The sequence below is a fragment of the Sinohyriopsis cumingii genome, chromosome 17 (assembly GCF_028554795.1).
Source record: "Sinohyriopsis cumingii isolate HCF-2022 chromosome 17, ASM2855479v2, whole genome shotgun sequence".
NCBI lineage: Eukaryota > Metazoa > Mollusca > Bivalvia > Unionida > Unionidae > Sinohyriopsis > Sinohyriopsis cumingii.
The window spans coordinates 78,578,013-78,598,023 of record NC_142977.1 but is presented as its reverse complement, the minus strand read 5'-3'; the positions used below and the strand labels follow the sequence as shown (position 1 = coordinate 78,598,023).

Below are 20,011 nucleotides of genomic sequence, written 5' to 3'. Positions count from 1 at the left end.
GTATACTAACTTGCATCCCTTAATCTTAAACAGCGCTAAAGTTCAAGCATGGACAGGAAACTATGACAGAAAACTTAAAATACTGAGGAGCCATGACCTTGACCTTGAAGAAAGGAACCCTAAGGTGGTTGTATGTACATTAAGAAAACAAATTTTATCCATTATAGGGATTGATGCCTGCCAAATATATTCACTACTTCATTATCTAGTGTTGGTTAAAAAATTATGAGTCTTATGAGACTTTTAAGTGCCTCTAAAGCTAGTACCTCTAAATATGTGGTAAATTCCAGTGGACAGTTTGTCATCACACCATAGTAAGGCCAGATATATTCAATTTTATTGAATATTGGTAATCTGCATAACATAAAAACACCTGTTCTACATGAGCTATTTTACATACATTCTATATTCAAAATAGGTCCAGAATTATACATTGTTCCAAAAAGCACATTGGAATTTCAGCATCTATCAGGGTGGAGTTTAAATTCTAGGTCCAATTTAAAGATACAGCATGCTATTCCTGTGACCACAGTTACATTATATATAAAAAATGTGGTATATTGTGATGGTAGACATTTGCAATAGGCAACTGCGACTGGATCTTGTGTAATCTAGTCCTGACAAGCAAAACTTTTCACCATTATGTCAGTGCACAAATGTCACACATCTTGATGACTAGGAACAAGTTGGTCAGGTTTTGCGATATGTGCTGCAACCGCATGATAAATTTAATTCATTGTACAGTTTCTTGACAATGACCAGATCGACAAAATAGTACCTCTTTCCTGTAACTTTTTTACTTTTTTTCTAACTACTCTGACTATTAAGGTACAAGTAAAACTCCACTAGTTCCCCAACAATTTTACTAGCCATGGGTGACCAGTCTAGAGTAAATGTAAAACCCTACCTTAATCTAAACAAAGGCTTTGGAAGGGAAAGGGGATGAATGAAACAAACAAAAATTAAAATAATGAGCTGCAACTCTGAGCTTCAAGACTAAACCACAATGTGGTACAAATACATTCTAAAGATGATGCATAAGTATACAAAATTATCCATCTTAAATGACAACAGTTCTAAAGTTATAGAACAGAAAGGAAATTGTGATGGAAAATTAAAATATTGAGCCATGACTTTGCCCTTGAGATAGGAAACACACCATGGAACATGACGTGTCTTCTGGTGATGATGCATGAATATACAAAGTAGTTTCATCCATTAATCTCAAATGGCTCTAAAGTTATAGAGCTGATGTGAAAGTTTGATGAAAAACTTTAAATACTGAGATATTACACTGACCTTAATATAACAACCATGTGTAGAATGTAACCCACCTTCTAGTCATGATGTACAAGTATACCAACTTTCATCCCTTAATCTCAAATTTTGTTAACGTTATGGAGTGGTAGGCAAAGTGTTTAGAAATAAAACAAAATGAAGTCTGACCTTGAATTTAAGATAGCAACCCCAATGTGGTACAAATCACACCTTCTTGTGATGGTTTTAAGTATAGTAGGTTTGATCCCTTGAACAGAACTGGCTTTAAACTTATGGGGAAGTTCTAAAGGCTTTACAGTTATGGCCTGGAAGTAAATGTGTGCAAAACAAATACAACATTGAGCACTGACCTTGACTTTATGACAGCACCCCCAATGTGGCATATGATATGCTTTCTGGCAATGAGGTATTAATGTACCAAGTTTCAACCCTTGATCTCAAATGGCTTTAATGTTTTGGAATGGAAGGGAAAAGATGAAAATATAAAATACTGAACAATGACTTTGACCTTGAAGACAGGATCCCTAATGAGGTATGGAACACATCTTCTAGTGATGATGTACATGTACATCAAGTCATCCCTTAATCCTAAATAGCTTTCAAGTTGCAGAGAAAAGGAAAAGGATGATGGAGAACATTAAATATTCAGACATGACCTTGACTTCAAAGATAGCATCTCCAATGTGGTACATGACACCTTCTAATGATGATGTGCAAGTATACCAAGTTTCATTCTTTAATCACTGTTGCTGAGTGGAAAAGAAAAGTGTGATATACATAAAGATGGAAATGCAGATATTATGTATGTCCTTTCTGAAGACAATAAACAATGGAATGGATTGAAATGGCTGTTAGAGTTCACATCAACAATGCCTCAATGCCAATACAGAGCTGCCCCATCTTTTGATGCCACATCTTCCACGTTAAAATAGTGACCTTGTAAGAGAAAGGGCCACACATGAGGGAAGACAATGTGAAAACATTACACTACTATTGATGCATGAAAGTGATCTTTTGAAAAAGAGTTGTCTCTCTTCACAGGGGTCAGCTTATAAGAGAGGCACCACCCTATGACAAACATTCATTACCTGCCCAAAAAAGACACTGCAGATTTGAGCTTGGACATAGTCTCTTGAATGCTGATCCCTTCTTCTTGTACATGATCATAGGCTCTTGTTTTCAGTATAGTCTAGAAAAGAATTTTGCTCTAGAATCCTCAATCAACCATCAAAATAAAGTATTTAAAGAACTAAAACTATCAAATTGTATGTCGACCAGTACTAATAACTGGAAAATGTCATGTACAGCTATTGATTAACCATGAACATTATTTGTAAAACATTGATAACCACAGAAATGTTCACTGTTCTACATAGGTCAATTATTATTGTTGTTATTATTATTATTATTATTATTATTATTATTAGAAGAATATTAATTTAATAATAATTGAAATGAAAGATAAAAAAGTCAGATTTTATAATTATGCCTGCCTGGTGAATTCATAAAGAAAAAATGTTTGAACTCTATTGTTAATTTTTCTCCCTCTGTTCACTATTTCTGTGATGAGTTATTACCTTTTTATTCATAAAATCCCAGGGTCATATGTAGAGGACATTATTTATAGATCTAACCTGCTTCCAAAATCCTCACTTAGTCGAAATAATAGAATAAATAAAATAATAATAATAATAATAATAATAATGAGGACTTTGTATAGTGCCTAATCTTTAGAAGCTCTAAGCGCTTTACAACATTAGACAAGACCTATAACATAAAAAACATATATAATGATATGATTACAAAAACAAATGCAATGAAATTAGAAAACATAAAAAAACAATTAAAAAAACATGCTGAAAATATTTATGGTAGGAAACATTATTAGGTCTTTAAGTTAGTTCTTGCAGTCGAAATAAGTGCGTTTTAAGAGCAGTCTTGAATGGGATCACTGTCTTTGTGTCTAAGTTCAGTGGGCAATTCATTCCATGTTGCTGGGCCCTGGTATGCAAAAGAATGCTGTCCATATGATTTTGTTTTCATAGTGGGAATAATGAGTATACGATTGTCAGAAGAGGAGCATAAGTATCTTGCTGGTGTGTACACATGGGTGAGGTCGGAAAGGTATGTTGGACTGGAATCTGTCAGTGAAACATAGCACTGAGAACAAATTTTGTTTTTTGATCCTGGATCAAATGGATAGCCAGTGTAGGGTACAGAGCAATGGGGAGGTGTGCTCTGATCTTGGTACTCTAAGTATGATCCGAGCAGCTGTGTTGTGAACTTTTTGAAGTTTCTGGAGTAGATAATGAGATGAACCAGACAGAATTTAGTTACAATAGTCCAGTCTTGAAAGTACTAATGAACACACAAGTGTTTTAGGGCATCAACTGAAAGATATTTGCGAACTGAGCTGATGCGTCTCAGCTCAAGATATGCAGCCCTGCATATGTTCAGGACATGTTGGTGCAATGTGAGAGTACTGTCCAGAGTAACACCTAGGTTTCGTACTGATTGTGTGAATTTAATTTTGGTGTTGCTGATATTTATTGTTTGAGGTAAAGGATGTGAATGAGAAAGTCTTTGTGTTGTGATCAGAATGGCCTCAGTTTATATCATAACCTACACCTTCTTAGGCACTGGAAAATACACAATGAATTGCAAGACATTAGAAATAAATATGTTGTTCAAGTTATGTGCTCATCATGTGACACATGCCTTATTCATATCTGTACATGGTCATTATCTGAATGTCATAAAACTGAAGTGAACTAAAATTACTAAGTTTAAAGTGGAAGTTTATTTAATCAGAGTTTGCAATTTTAAAAAATCCATTGTAGTTCTGTCTCAAGAGACCAAAAACAAAGTTATGCTGAAGGACATGTATAGTGGGTAGAATAATCTTCAAGATGTCAGGACAGTAAATCAGAAAAGGGGAGGATTGATTCTTAAGTCTATGAAGAGATTATCTGAAGTACGTCTGTCTCAGATTAAACTCAAAATGTGTTCTAAGGAGATGAAAATAAAGGCTTTCATTTTATGAAAGGTACATGACACCATAAAATCATTTCCATCCTTAAATAATGTCCGCAGTCCAAGATACCACTGTAAATTTAGTTAGCCCTTAATTGTTCAAATACTGTCCTATCATCAGTAGAACATACAATCATGAATGCAAAATCAATAGTTCCTGATCAGTGCAGAAAATTCTCATAACTGTGAACTTAATAAAATTCCATATCTAGGTAAATTTCTTTCAGTGTATAATCTACATTTAACCTATTTTGTATGCAAAATCTGTATAAATTTGTTTTATATGTGACATCTGTAAAATCTACATGTAACTTGTTTTGCATGTGATATCTGTATGGTCTACATTTAACTTGTTTTGCATGTGATATCTGTAAGATCTACATTTAACTTGTTTTGTATGTGATATCTGTATGATCTACATTAAACTTGTTTTGTATGTGATATCTGTATGATCTACATTTAACTTGTTTTGTATGTGATATCTGTATGATCTACATTAAACTTGTTTTGTATGTGATATGATCTACATTTAACTTGTTTTGCATGTGATATCTGTCTGATCTACATTTAACTTGTTTTGTATGTGATATGATCTACATTAAACTTGTTTTGTATGTGATATCTGTATGATCTACATTTAACTTGTTTTGTATGTGATATCTGTATGATCTACATTTAACTTGTTTTGTATGTGATATCTGTATGATCTACATTAAACTTGTTTTGTATGTGATATGATCTACATTTAACTTGTTTTGTATGTGATATCTGTATGATCTACATTTAACTTGTTTTGTATGTGATATCTGTATGATCTACATTTAACTTGTTTTGTATGTGATATCTGTATGATCTACATTTAACTTGTTTTGCATGTGATATCTGTATGATCTACATAAAACTTGTTTTGTATGTGATATGATCTACATTAAACTTGTTTTGTATGTGATATGATCTACATTAAACTTGTTTTGTATGTGATATGATCTACATTAAACTTGTTTTGTATGTGGTATCTGTATGATGTACATTTAACTTGTTTTATATGTGACATCTGTAAAATCTATATGTAACTTGTTTTGCATGTGATGTCTGTATGATCTACATTTAACTTGTTTTGCATGTGATATATGTATGGTCTACATTTAACTTGTTTTATATGTGATATCAGTAAAATCTACATTAAACATGTTTTGTATGTGATATCTGTATGTGGTGGAGCCAATAACATCAGTAATAATTCTGTCAGAATATTACTCAACAAAATAATATAACTTCCCCTGCCACAGCAGGCTTGGTAATAATTACTGTCATCCCTGACACATAACTATTTTGCATGCCAGCTTGAAATCTATGAGTTCAGTGTACTTTATTACTATAATAATTCCACCATAGTTACGTTGATAGCTTACAAAAATAATGTCCAAGTGGTATAATTTATACTGGGGGGGGGTAATGAAGAATAATATTAAATTACTGTACTGAGATATGATCATGTGAATATTATTCATAATAAGCATATTATAATGAATTCCTATATAATTCTATTCTGACCCTACCGATTATTAAAAGGGATTTTCTCTCCAAAGCATTTATACATTAATAAACATGCACAGATGTGTACAAGCATACATAATATTTACATATTTCTCCTTCTCATTCTAACAAGACAGCTTTCCGTCTTACACATATATACACAGGCTGACACACAAAACAATGCACTGATACTCACAGGAAGAGAAAACAAATCTCCACACAATTTAATTGCAAAGATAATACAATGGGAGGAAAGTAAAAGACCAAACTCTCATACACACAGATACACAAAAGTGACCATGGGTGTACACATGCACACATGCATGAATACACTAACACACACACACACACACACACTTTGTATCAAGCAGATTAGCTGTACCTTTAAAACATGAATCAAATTCTCTGGTTCTCTCCTCCAGGACTTGGTGATGAACTCTGCCTGTAAATAAAAGTAAGGAAAATATATTAGGCCCCCAACTAACACAATAAAGCAAGGTTTATTATCCTTGCTATATAAATCTGCATATTTACTGGGTAAAGCAAGTTGTTGATTCCAAATTTTCTTTTCTCTGGCCACCTCACTATACCATATTGCATATACAGTAGTCCCCCTCTTGAACGGCCCCCCTGACCAGCGGCCACCCACTCCTTACGGCCAGAATCCATTGGCACCAACGAGTTTGTGTTCAAAAGTACCCCTCGCGAAAGGCCACCTGGCTAACGCGACCAGCGGCCAGCATATTAGTGCAATAATATAAAATCTACCCCTCACAAGCGGCCACATTTTATCTGAATATGTATCCAGAACCAGTGTTTTATTCATAACATGTATTAAGTAATCTGATTTCTGTTTCCCCAATGTCAGGTTTTCGTTACTGAAAGAAGTGTTGAGTAAAGTACATTTACCACTAAGGTTAATATTATATCATTTATGCCTCACGATAAGCCAAATTTATTCCATAAAAACCGAGAAAGACTGAAATTTTAATCCATACAAAAGGGTACGTACATGTAATCCAATTAGCCTTACTGCTGTGTTATCATAAGATGTCCAGTTTAGTCATCTGATAATTGTTAAAATTACAATTATTTAACATTAGTAACAGCTGAGAAGTGGCAGTATCGATGTACAATACCCAAGTCAGCAGGAAAATGGTTTGGTGGCCTTTATGGCTTCCCTTAGTAAGATCTTGAGCTTGTTCACTTTGATAATCAGTGGCTATTACTACTGACAATAATTTTCAAAATTACAAATCGTAATGGCCGCGAGGTCAAATCTGCGTGATGTTAATGGTACATATCGAAGCTGTTTTGGCTTCTCTCACTTAGTGTAAAATAATGTATAAAAACAATAGGGTACCAGACTGCGACTAACGAATCACGTGACAAGATCACTTCCTTTAAAAACACGGCGATTTGTTTAGATGCATACAGAATTGTTTTATCAGTATTGTAGTTGGCAACATGAATAACTTACTGCAAAAAGATCAACATGTTATCGAGGAAAATAACAATTCTCAGTTTAGAGGAGAACGTGAAAGTAATTCAACTGACGGGGGGGGGTTTGTCATCGAGGATCCTTGCAGAAAACTAATGTCGGGAAGACTCAGATAAACAATATCGTGAAAGATAATGAAACAATTCTGCAAAAGTGGGAAGCTGAAATGGACGGAGAAAGAAAGATTGTTTGAGCCAGGAGACATTTGTATCCTGATTTGAATGAGAAGAAAAAGCAACAATTTTGTCAGTTGAATTGGGATATGATGACTTTACCGCAAGTAACGGATGGTTGCACAGATTTCAAGTCCGACGCAATATCAAGTGTTCTGTCCTTAGTGGAGAATCAGCTGATGTTAATAATGAAGTTGTCGAAGATTGGAACAAAAGGCTAACGATATATGCAGGAGATATGACAGCAAGGATATTTTTAATGTGACGAGACTGGTTTGTTTTTTAGACTGTTACCAACAAAGTGACAGATGATGTGAACTGTAACATAATTATAGAGACAGTTTTAAAACTATATAAATGGTTATTCATAGCATTCTTTTGAAAATGATGACAGTTTGTTGTACATTTATTTCACATCATGCATGTGATTTTTTAATTAAAATATGAAATATTTAAAATTAAATGTACTTGTGACTCTCTTCATATGTATTTACTATTCGCAATTGTTATCCCCCTCTAGAAAGGCCACCCGCATTATAAGGCCACTTCCCTGCTGCATTAGGGGTGGCCTTATAAGAGGGGGACTACTGTATGAATGAACATTTGACCTTTATGCTCAATATTTGATTGGTCAATGAGCAGAATCAAGATAAGCAATGTGCTGGCATATTTCAGGCATAGAAACTGAATCAAAATGCATAAGGAAATTGCTAATGCATTAAAAGATGAAGCCACTCATTTTCATTTTAAATATTTAATCCACAGTTGCCTGTGAATAGATCCTTCGTTCAGCAAAGTCTATAGTTTATGATAGCTAACTGGGTCAATATAAATTTTGCTGGTGGGACAAGTTCCTTGTGTTCCACTCACCTATGAATGACAGTACTTGATCACTTTGTGAATACACACAGAAGCATATCACTGAATACACACTGAATTAGACTTGAACACTAAGCTGTTTGTTTGGAGTCTCAAAGGTATGATTAAGACCTGGATGATTATGATGCCTGTATCATAAGTTTGTGTTCTGCAGTGTTCAGAAAATAACCCCACCCCCCATTGATTACAAAAAACACAGTAAGTTTCAGAACTGAGATTAATATACCCAATGTATTAAATTCCTATTTACATTACTGAAATAGCCAAGGTTTGATAACCTTTGTTGTTGAAAAAAGCCTATTCTGTTTGCAAATTTTCAACTAAAACACTGTGTCATTGGGGCAGTTCATTATAAACATAGTTCCTGATATAAGGCGAATATGCTCAAAGTTCCCATTTTATTAAGTGATAGCAAATGTATGCACATCATGTACTTCTATAAGGAAACATACACTATAAAGTTGCATACACCATAAGGTGGTATACACAATAAGTCGGTTACACTATAAGGTGGTATACACTACAATGTGGTGTACACTACATCATGGTATACACTGCAAGATGGTATACACAATAAGTCAGTTTAAACTATGAGGTAGTATACACAATAGGGTAGTAGAGACTACAAGGTGGTATACACTACAAGGTGGTATACACCATAAGGTGGTTTACACTATAAGGTGCTATACACAATAGGATAGTAGAGACTATAAGGCAGTATACTCTCTAAGGTGGTATACACCATAATGTGGTATACACTACAAGGTGGTTTACACAATAAGTCAGTTTACACTATAAAGTGGTATACACAATATGGTAGTAGAGACTATAAGGTGGTATACACTACAATGTGGCATACACTACATGGTGGTATACACTACAAGGTGGTTTACACAAAAAGTCAGTTTACACTATAAGGTAGTAGACACAATAGGGTAGTAGAGACTATAAGGCAGTATACTCTGTAAGGTGGTATACACAATAAGTCAGTTTACACTATAAGGTAGTATACACAATAGGATAGTAGAGACTATAAGGCAGTATACTCTGTAAGGTGGTATACACAGATGGTTTACACTATAAGGTGGTATACACAGTAGGATAGTAGAGACTATATGGTGGTATACACAATAGGGTAGTAGAGACTATAAGGTGGTATACACTACATGGTGGTATACTCTACAAGGTGGTTTACACAATTAAGTCAGTTTATGCTATAAGGTGGTATACACAATTGGGTAGTAGAGACTATTAGGTGGTATACACTACAAGGTGGTATACACCATAAGGTGATTTACACATTAAGGTGGTATACACATTACGGTAGTACAGACTTGAAGGTGGAATACGCTATAAGGTGGTATGCATTAAAAGGTAGTATACACTACAACTTCAATGAACAACCTTACAATAATGAGTTCTGTATAACTTCCACAAGGTTTATGTACAGAGTAGTCTGAATAACCGCTACAGGCTGATAACTCGAACCTCTGCAGAACCTGGTGAATCAATTCTCAAGTCAACAAGGTTTAATTACAGTCATTTAGTCAGGTTACAAATACCAGTTTGAGAGTTCCCAAATGTCCAAATCATGTTTGAGGCAACAAGATTCTGCTGTGTATACTGTAAAATCTGGATAATAACTGTATAGTTGAAAATCACAACACACAGTAAATAAATCTATACAGAAAATAAATGTGCTAAACAGAAGATATGTTGACACAGAAAACAAGTGTAAACATGTGCACACAAACCTTTCAGTATTTTCTAAACAAAAATGGTGCATATTCATGTTTAAAAAGGAAACAAATACCTCTTTGATACATCTATGTCCATGTCGCTCAATGAAAGTCACATATTTCTGCCTCACTTCCTGGGGACACTCATCACTTGTTAAAAGCTGCACACATTCCTGTGGAAATATCAGCATTGTGGAACATATCAGCAATGTGGAAAATATCAGTATTGTGGAACATATCAGCAATGTGGAAATATCAGCATTGTGGAACATATCAGCAATGTGGAAATATCAGATTGTGGAACATATCAGCAATGTGGAAATATCAGTATTGTGGAACATGTCAGCAATGTTGAAATATCAGTAATGTGAAACATAGCAAGGTGCAAGATATGTGAAACATAGCAAGGTGCAAGATATCAGCAATGTAGAAAATGTCAGCATTGTGGAAAGTATAAGTACTCTATACAGCATTGTTGACATAATCACCATCATCATAATCAATGTCATAATCATTTTTATCATCATCATCAACATCATCATCTTGTGTTATTTCATTACCACCATCATTAGCATCATCATCATTATCCCAAAAGGATTAGAATGGAATGTCCAAATAGTTATTAAATACATGAAAAAAGATATGCACCAAACCCCCACCCAACATTAATTTACTTTCTGGTCCTTAGAAGGATAACAGAACAATGTATAGAAGAAAATTTAGCATGTATTTTACTGCAATAAAGAAAACCATGGTGGTGGCTCAGTAGTTAAGGTGCTTAATTCATGACCAGAAGGGTTCTTACCAACTAATCAGCCTGGATCAGTGTCAGTTGTGTGTCCTTCAGCAAGACACCTTGCTCTAATTGTCTCAAGACAATATAGCCTTCAAAGTGTTTTGTGCCATAAAATGAATCAAAAAACCCCAAACCAAATCACTTATTTAATAGGAGTCATTAGTAAAGTTGAATGTTGCATGTTTTTATTACAGACATAAACAAACAAGTCCCAGGTCACACTCTCTTTTCACACAGTTTCAGGTTCCACTTTCTTTCCCACACAAATGACCTATGTCACATTCCACTGACACAAACAGTCACAGATTCCACTCTTTATGTACATAAATAGACCCAGGTAGTACTCCATTCACACACAAACAGTTCTCAGTCCCACTCCAATCACATTAAAAGATTCTCAGACCCCATACCATTATGGAGTAATCAAATTTTGAAGACAATTGTGCACACCTACAAACTACCTTCACTGACTAAAGTCACCCTTGTGTAATATTATACATATTCTAACCTCTCCAGCAAAGTGGGGGGATCTTCTCCAAAAATCCTGATATCAGACAATAATGCTTGAGGTTTTTCCATGAATATAATTTTAGAAAGTATTTTCTGCATTCAGATTATGTCAATATTAAATTGTGGAGAAAGAAACAAGAATAAATAAGTTTAGGAATAAATATTGTGAAAGTTAAAATATGGAAATGTCTGACAAAGCCTCATAATCATTTTTGAAATATTTTCCCCATAGAAGAATTATCTGCTGTATTAGCTGTGTCACCTGTGTCATAATCAGGAAAACTGTACTGTACATATGTAACACTGGTATACTGCAAGCTATATGCCCTGTGTGATACCGGTAATCAGGAAAACTGTACTGTACATATGTAACACTGGTCTACTGCAGGCTGTATGCCCCATGTGATAATCAGGAAAACTGTACTGTACATATGTAACACTGGTCTACTGCAAGCTATATGCCCTGTGTGATACTGGTAATCAGGAAAACTGTACTGTACACATGTAACACTGGTCTACTGCAGGCTGTATGCCCTATGTGATAATCAGGAAAACTGTACTGTACATATGTAACACTGGTCTACTGCAAGCTATATGCCCTGTGTGATAATCAGGAAAACTGTACTGCACATATGTAACACTGTCTACTGCAAGCTATATGCCACCACCCCACCCATCTCCTTTACTCTAAGCATGCCAACACTGAAGCCAATTCACACAGCTGGGTATGAATTGCATGAGTACATAAAATCTTATCTGCTGTCACAAAAGCTGATAGATACAGTATATCAAATACGTGGTTAAAATGAATGTTTCTTCTCAATAGTAATGCTTTGTTTAAGATGGTTTTACAGAATGCAATATGGCTTGCATAAAATAACTATTATTATATTAATTTAATATTAACACCTTTTTTGTTTTGCAAAAAATACAATATTTCCTGAGAACAAAAGCATTTGTTATATCTAAAACTTGTGCAATGATAATGATTATCTAATCAAAATAGGAATTGATTAAGTCCAAACACATAACATATTTTACATTTCCTAGAAAAAATGTCTTCTCTTATGTCTTTATACTACCCTAAAGGTCATGTCATATCACCCTCACATGACTGTTATATCATGTCAATTTATCCTTATATGGCTGTTACATCATGTCAATTTACTCTTATATGACTGTTACAGCATGTAAATATACCATTATGTTACTGCTACATCATGTCACTTCATGCATATATGATTGTTATATCATGTCATTTCACCCTTATATGGCTGTTGTATCATATCATGTACCCTCATATGACTGTTATATCATGTAAATTTACCTTTATATGACTGTTACATCATGTTATTTTACTGTTATACAACTGTTATATCATGTCATTTTACCCTTATATGACTGTTACATTATGTCATTTTACCCTTATATGATTAACATCATGTTATTTTACCCTTATATGACTGTTAAATCATGTCATTTTACCCTTTTGACTGTTATATCATGTCATTTTACCCTTATATGCCTGTTATATCATGTCATTTTACCCTTATATGACTGTTACATCATGTTTTTACTGTTATATGACTGTTATATCATGTCATTTTACCCTTATATGACTGTCACATCATGTCATTTTACCCTTATATGACTGTTACATGTCATTTTACCACTACATTGACTATTAAATCATGTCATTTTACACTTAAATGACTGTTACATCATGTCATTTTATCACATGCCCTTTATATCATGTAATTTTACCCTCACATAACTTTTATATATTATCATACCCCCACATGTGCTTTATATCATGTAATTTTACCCTTATATGACTGTTACATCATATCATTTTACCATTATATGACTTGTATCATGTAATTTACTTTCATATGACTGTTATATCATGTCATCTTACCCTCACATGCCCTTTATATCATGTCATTTTACCTTCATATGACTGTTACATCATGTCATTTTACCCTTATATGACTGTTACATCATGTCATTTTACCCTTATATGACTGTTACATCATGTCATTTTACCATTATATGACTTGTATCATGTAATTTACCTTCATATGACTGTTATATCATGTCATCTTACCCTCACATGCCCTTTATATCATGTCATTTTACCTTCATATGACTGTTATATAATGTCCATTTACCATTATATGACTGTTATATCATGTCATTTTACCCTCATATACAGTGGTCTCCCTCATGAACGGCCTCCATGACCAATGGCCACCCACCAATGAGTTTGTGTTCAAAAGTACCCTCAAGTAAGACCACCCCTCTAACATAACCAGCAGCCAGCATTTTAGTGTAAAACTGTACTTTTATCCCTTACAAGTGCCTAAACTGAATTTTAATGTGTCCAGAACCAATATCTACTTTATACGATTCAGTAAGTAATCCCAATTATCCTTACCAATTTATATTTCCCAATGTCAGAGTTTCATTACTGAATTAAGTGTTGGCTAAAGTACATGTATGGTTAATGTTCTATCATTAATGCCAACATTTACTGGGGTCATCAATATTGTGATAGAGTTTGGGGTCTTACACAGTGGTGGATCTTTTTTCTTTGATGATTACAACCAGACATAATTGTGCAAATGTGTGTGTGATTTGGATTTTTAACATAGATTTAACAATTTTAGTCATATCGCTATGATATCTGCAGTGTGGCAGTTTATAGTGATATCTAGCACTGGGGCATTGTGTTGCAGACATGTAGCATGATATCCCACCCAGTCACATTATCCTGATACCAGGCTGACCAGTCCTAACACTAACCTCTTAATGCTGAGCACCTGGTGAGGCAGCTGTTAGTACCATTTTTGTAAGTCTTTGGTATGACTCAGCCAAAGTTTAAACCTGCAATCTCCCACATCTGAGGCAGATGCTCTAACCACTAGGCCACCAGAATGGTACCAGATGTAATTGTCAAGATCAGAACATAATCAGCATAGGCTAAATATAGGCTTTGTGGATTAACAAACTGAGAACAAAACAAGGTAATAGACAAAGACCCCAAAAATCACATGACAGTAAATGTATCACTTCCTTTATAAAGAAGGCATTTCCTCTACAAGTTTTCTCTGCATAATTAAATATGCAGTACTGTACAATTAGCAACACAGGAATAAATTGTTTACAAAGCTTAAACATGCCATCACATAAACAGAGAATTAATACTTGAAAATCATTTGACTTGATGACAATGTGGAGAGTTCAAGAGTTCTTACCCCAAAACTGTATGTAGGGAAGACTCAAATAAACAACATCATAACAGACAAGAAGAATATTCTGCAGCTGTGTGAAAATGGAGTAAATGAAAAGAGAATTATTTTAAATGCCAAGCAACATAAGTACCAATATTTAAATTACATTTTTGAATGGTTTTACAATGCACATGCCAACAATACCCCAGTCGCATTTCACGCTTATGTCAAGAATAAGAACTATTAATGTACGTCAACTTGAATTATGTGTTCTCAAGACCTCAAAAATCTTTTAATAATTAATGCTAATTTTGAATGAAGATATTAATTGCTTTGAAGTTACATGTAGCTTTCTTACTACATACACATACATATACATGCTTCTCACAAATATAGTCACCCTCTGGGAAAACCACCCGTCTTATGCAGACACTTTCCCAGTGCAGTAGGGTTGACCATATAAATGGTGGACCACTGTAACTGTTATATCATGTAATTTACTCTATATAACTGTTATATCATGTAATTTACTCTATATAACTGTTATGTCATGTCATTTTACCCTCACATGCCCTTTATATCATGATCCTAGGCATTCGCCTTTACAGATCACTCAAACATCTCATATATATCTGCATGAGTTCAAGTCTTACTCAACCAATGTATGTCAGAAAGCTTGTCAATAGTATTCTGTATGTTGATGGTTCTTCCTCCACTGGACCGCTCCAATGGCCTAGTGGCTAGAGCATCTGCCTCAGATGCGGTAGGTCATGAGTTCAATCCCCAGCTGAGTCATACTAAAGACTTATTTTAAAAAATGATACTAACAGCTGCCTCATTTGTCACTCAGCATTAAGAGGTTAGTGTTAAGACTGGTTGGCCTGGTGTAAGGATAATGTGACTGGGTGGAACATCATGCTACATGTCTGTGGCATGATGCCCCAGTGCTAGACATCACTATAAACTGCCTCAGTGCAGACATCATAGTGATATGACTGAAAAAGTGTTAAAGCTATGTTAAAAATCAAAATTGTATCAAATCACACATCTTCCTCCACCAAATATACTGGCTGCCATGTAAAGCCTATGATGTGCTGAAAAATGGAATTAAACCCCACAAAACCAAAAAGCATTACCCTCACATGCTCACTATATCATGTCAGCTTACCTTCACATAGCCATTATATCAATGATTTACTCTGACATGATCATTATATCAGGCCATTGTTACATCACACGACTGATGTATCATGTCATCTGATCCTAACAAGACTGCTGTATCATCTTATCCTTGCATGACTGTTATCATATCATCTTACCCTCACATGACTGTTGTATCTTATCATTTTACCCTCACTCAACTGCTGTATCATATCTTACCCTTGTGTGACTGTTGCATCATATCTTACCCTTGTGTGATTGTGTGATTGTTAGATCATATCATCTTACCCTTGCAGAACCGTGGTATCATATCATCTTACCATTACATGACTGTTATATCATATTATCATAATCTCAGATGACTGTTGTATCATATCATTTTTCCAACAGATGATTGTTTTCATATCAACTTACCCTAACATGACTGATGTATCTATCATCTTACTGTCTCATGACTGTTATATCATCTTATTCTCAGATGACTGTTGTATCATATCTTACCCTCATATGACTGTTGTATCATATCTTACCCCTTGTGACTATTGTACCATAACATCTTATCCTCAGATGTCTTTTATATCATCTTACCCTCACATGACTGTTGTGTCATCTTATCCTAATGTGACTAATGTATCATTACTATCTTACTGTCATGTGACTGTTGTGTCATCTTATCCTAATGAGACTAATGTATCATTATCATCTTATTGACTGCTGTGTCATATCATCACACCCTCACATGACTGCTGGATCATATCATCACACCCTCATATGACTGTTGTGTCATATCATCACACCCTCATATGACTGTTGTGTCATATCATCACACCATCATATGACTTGTATCATACCATCTTCAGCTCATATGACTGTTGTGTCATATCATCACACCCTCACATGACTGCTGGATCATATCATCACACCTTCATATGACTGTTGTGTCATATCATCACACCCTCATATGACTGTTGTGTCATATCATCACACCGTCATATGACTGTTGTATCATATCATCACACCATCATATGACTTGTATCATACCATCTTCAGCTCATATGACTGTTGTGTCATATCATCATACCCTCACATGACTGCTGTATCATATCATCACACCCTCATATGACTGTTGTGTCATATCATCACACCCTCATATGACTGTTGTATCATCTTCAGCTCATATGACTGTTGTGTCATATCATCACAGCCTCAGATGACTGTTGTGTGATATCATCTTCAGCTCATGTGACTGTTTTATTTCAACTTACCCTAAGGTGGCTTTTGTATATCATCTTACCAGACAATGACTGTAATATCATGTCAAAATACCATCCCATGACAGTTGTATCATGTCATCTTATCCTCTAACAACTGTTATATCATGTCATCTTACCTTCACATGCCCATGATATCATGTGATCTTCACAGCATGTGCTCACTATAACATGTCATTTCACCCATATGACAAAATATATCATGTCACCCAACCCTCAAAATGACCTATCTATAATGTCATCATAACACCATATGACCAATGAGTGTCTGGACTACAACTATTCTCAGCTGTTGCTTTAAAATATGACTAAATGTGCTTCTGTTGGTTCAAAAAGGTGCATCACCATACTGTATCAAGTAAATGACAGATTTTGTCATTTTTTTCTCACTTTTCTACTGAATCATAAAACAATTATCTTCCTTGTTTAGAAGTGTCTATTCACAACACATGTTATGATGAAGCCCTTGCATAGCATGCCATATGACAACCTCAAAGAAAAGGACATAATTATATAATAATATGACACAGGCAAGATAGTCTGGAGATGAATGATGACATAATAATATGACACAGACAGGATATTTGAGAGATGAATGTTGATATTTCTTTACCTTATCAGCCACAGCAAGAAAGTCCTCTGCTATTCCATTATTAAAAATGGATTTTGCCAGGTCCTGGAAGAGGAATAATAAAAAGAAATCATGTTTTACTGGCCTGTGATTCCTTTCTGCAACAATTAATGTTTTTTGACATTTTAATGTATTAATAGTTCAAATGTTAAAATAAGTAAATAAACATATATTAAGAGTTGATTTTTTTAAATGTTTGGTAAAACAAAATTTCTAGGTCACAAAGAAAATTCTATGCAGCATTAGTTAATGTTTGTCACAATCAGCAAAGACAAAAACATAAACAAATTTACAAATGACTATTATGACACTAGAGGTCCAACGAGAAATGTTCAGAATGATCATTCTTGACATATTAACAATATGACATTCTTGCAAAACATTTCTTGCCCTAAAGAGAACAACATAATTTTGCTAATACTGTCCTCAAGCTGGAATCCATCATCACTAGACCAGGAACAAAGGAGACCAGAGATTGCAGAATAGTCATGCAAAATGCTACATTTTAAGGTGAAAGCAATTTCTAAACCAAACCTCTGAGAACATGATCTCTGCATTTGGGTAAACATCCAAAAGCTGATGACCCAAAATGTATCTATGTCATGCTTGGATTTTAAGGTTTTAAAAAGTTTATAAAATGTTTACCTGCATTGCTGTTGGAACCTCAGCACTGTACACACCTCCACATCTTGAGAGTAGCAGGGCCACATCTGCATAATTATTGACTGTATACTCTGACAAAGAAAAAACATCCATGCTATGCTATGGAAGAAACTCAAATAAAAAAGATTCATTTCACCCTCATGTCATGTTGTTTTGTGTGGAAGGGGTTTGGTAATTTACAACTGTGTGTGTGTGTGTGTGTGAACAAAACTAAGGAAATGACTTAACTCTATTACAGTTGGTATTTTAAAAAATCCTTACTTAATAAGTGGCAGACAATGAATGATGCTGACAATAACAACCTCCATGTTACCAAATGCAACCTTAGGAAAATGGCCTCCTTCATGCAGAACCGTCTACAAGAATTATAATTGGTGATACTTATATAACCGACTTTTACATATTGAACAATGAAAACCCACCTGAGTCTGTTTCTTGCAATTCACTGTGAAGCATTTTATGATACACTGTTTCGATCTCCAGCCTGCATGCAATCATTACAATAATGTTCAGCACGTGAAGGAACTTTCTGATAACAGTAAATGTGTCTTCTATTTAAAATAGTTAAAGTTAACATTTATTCAAAAATAAAGCTTGTGTGTAATCCTATTTCCTTTCAGTACTTTTAATCAATATTTGTGATGTTAATCACCCTAATTTATCTTTTATTATCCAATTACCCCTTACACACAATTAACATCCCCACTGATCAGGAACTATCATATATTTTCACCATATCATCATGGTGTTTTTGTACTTTTATTACTTGTTGGTAGTAAACCTTTTAGATTTACACTTTTTTTATCATATAACCTCTTTTTTGACACTATATAGCCTTACAGTGCTGGTGCACCATAAAATCCATAATCAACTAACCAACCATCCAGCAGAGGAACTGAACTTGCACCATTCTGGTCAGGGGTCCATCATCTTGACCACCAAGCCACTGCAGCTACATAAATGGAACACTATATAATGGGAACAACAGCATAAACCCTTATATGTTTGCCTACATGTAAACCTCCCAATGGGAGGGTTTTCTTCCAAGATTATGGGTGTCTCCCATCCCTACTGTCATTCACTGAATTCTCCTGCATACACAAAATTTTTACTTAAAAATTTTCATTTTTTAAATTGTTTTACCTTTTGGTTCCAGTATAGTATGTTTACAATAAAACTGCCTGTGATCATGTGATTGACCTGGCTTAAGCAGGGCAAGACAATGCAGCTGCTAATTTCATCCTCTGATCCTGTCAGCAGCGTCAGGTGGCTTCATTGCTTGAAGTTTGTCAATGTGGACTAACTACATCTAAGCTGAAGTAAAATTTGGCAAGGATTAAATATGTTAATTGATTATGGTTGGGTTACTAATCAGCAAAAAACAATAAACATTGCTTTGAATTTTTCTGCAAGGCATGTTCTGCCTTGGTGCTTTAAGTTGTCAAGATAGATTAGAGTCTATACTTCTTATGATGAAAAGTAATTTGGACAGGATTAAAGATGTTAACTGATTATGGCTAGATTACACAAGAGCTTAAGCAGCATGAGAAATGGGTTGGTTTGACTTCAGTTATTAAATTCTGTCAAGATGTCTAAGCGTGCCAGTG

At 34.7% G+C, this 20,011-nt stretch overlaps 1 protein-coding gene across 1 annotated transcript in view; it reads right to left on the bottom strand.

Annotated features, from left to right (window-relative positions):
* LOC149779288 (uncharacterized) overlaps positions 1-20,011 on the bottom strand; it is a 237,444-nt gene that overhangs the window by 42,374 nt on the left and 175,059 nt on the right. The window contains 6 exon segments of the mRNA XM_089938418.1: positions 267-354; positions 2,367-2,467; positions 6,230-6,289; positions 10,214-10,312; positions 17,724-17,786; positions 18,387-18,475. Of these exon segments, the coding sequence (XP_089794544.1) occupies positions 267-354; positions 2,367-2,467; positions 6,230-6,289; positions 10,214-10,312; positions 17,724-17,786; positions 18,387-18,475 (500 nt within the window).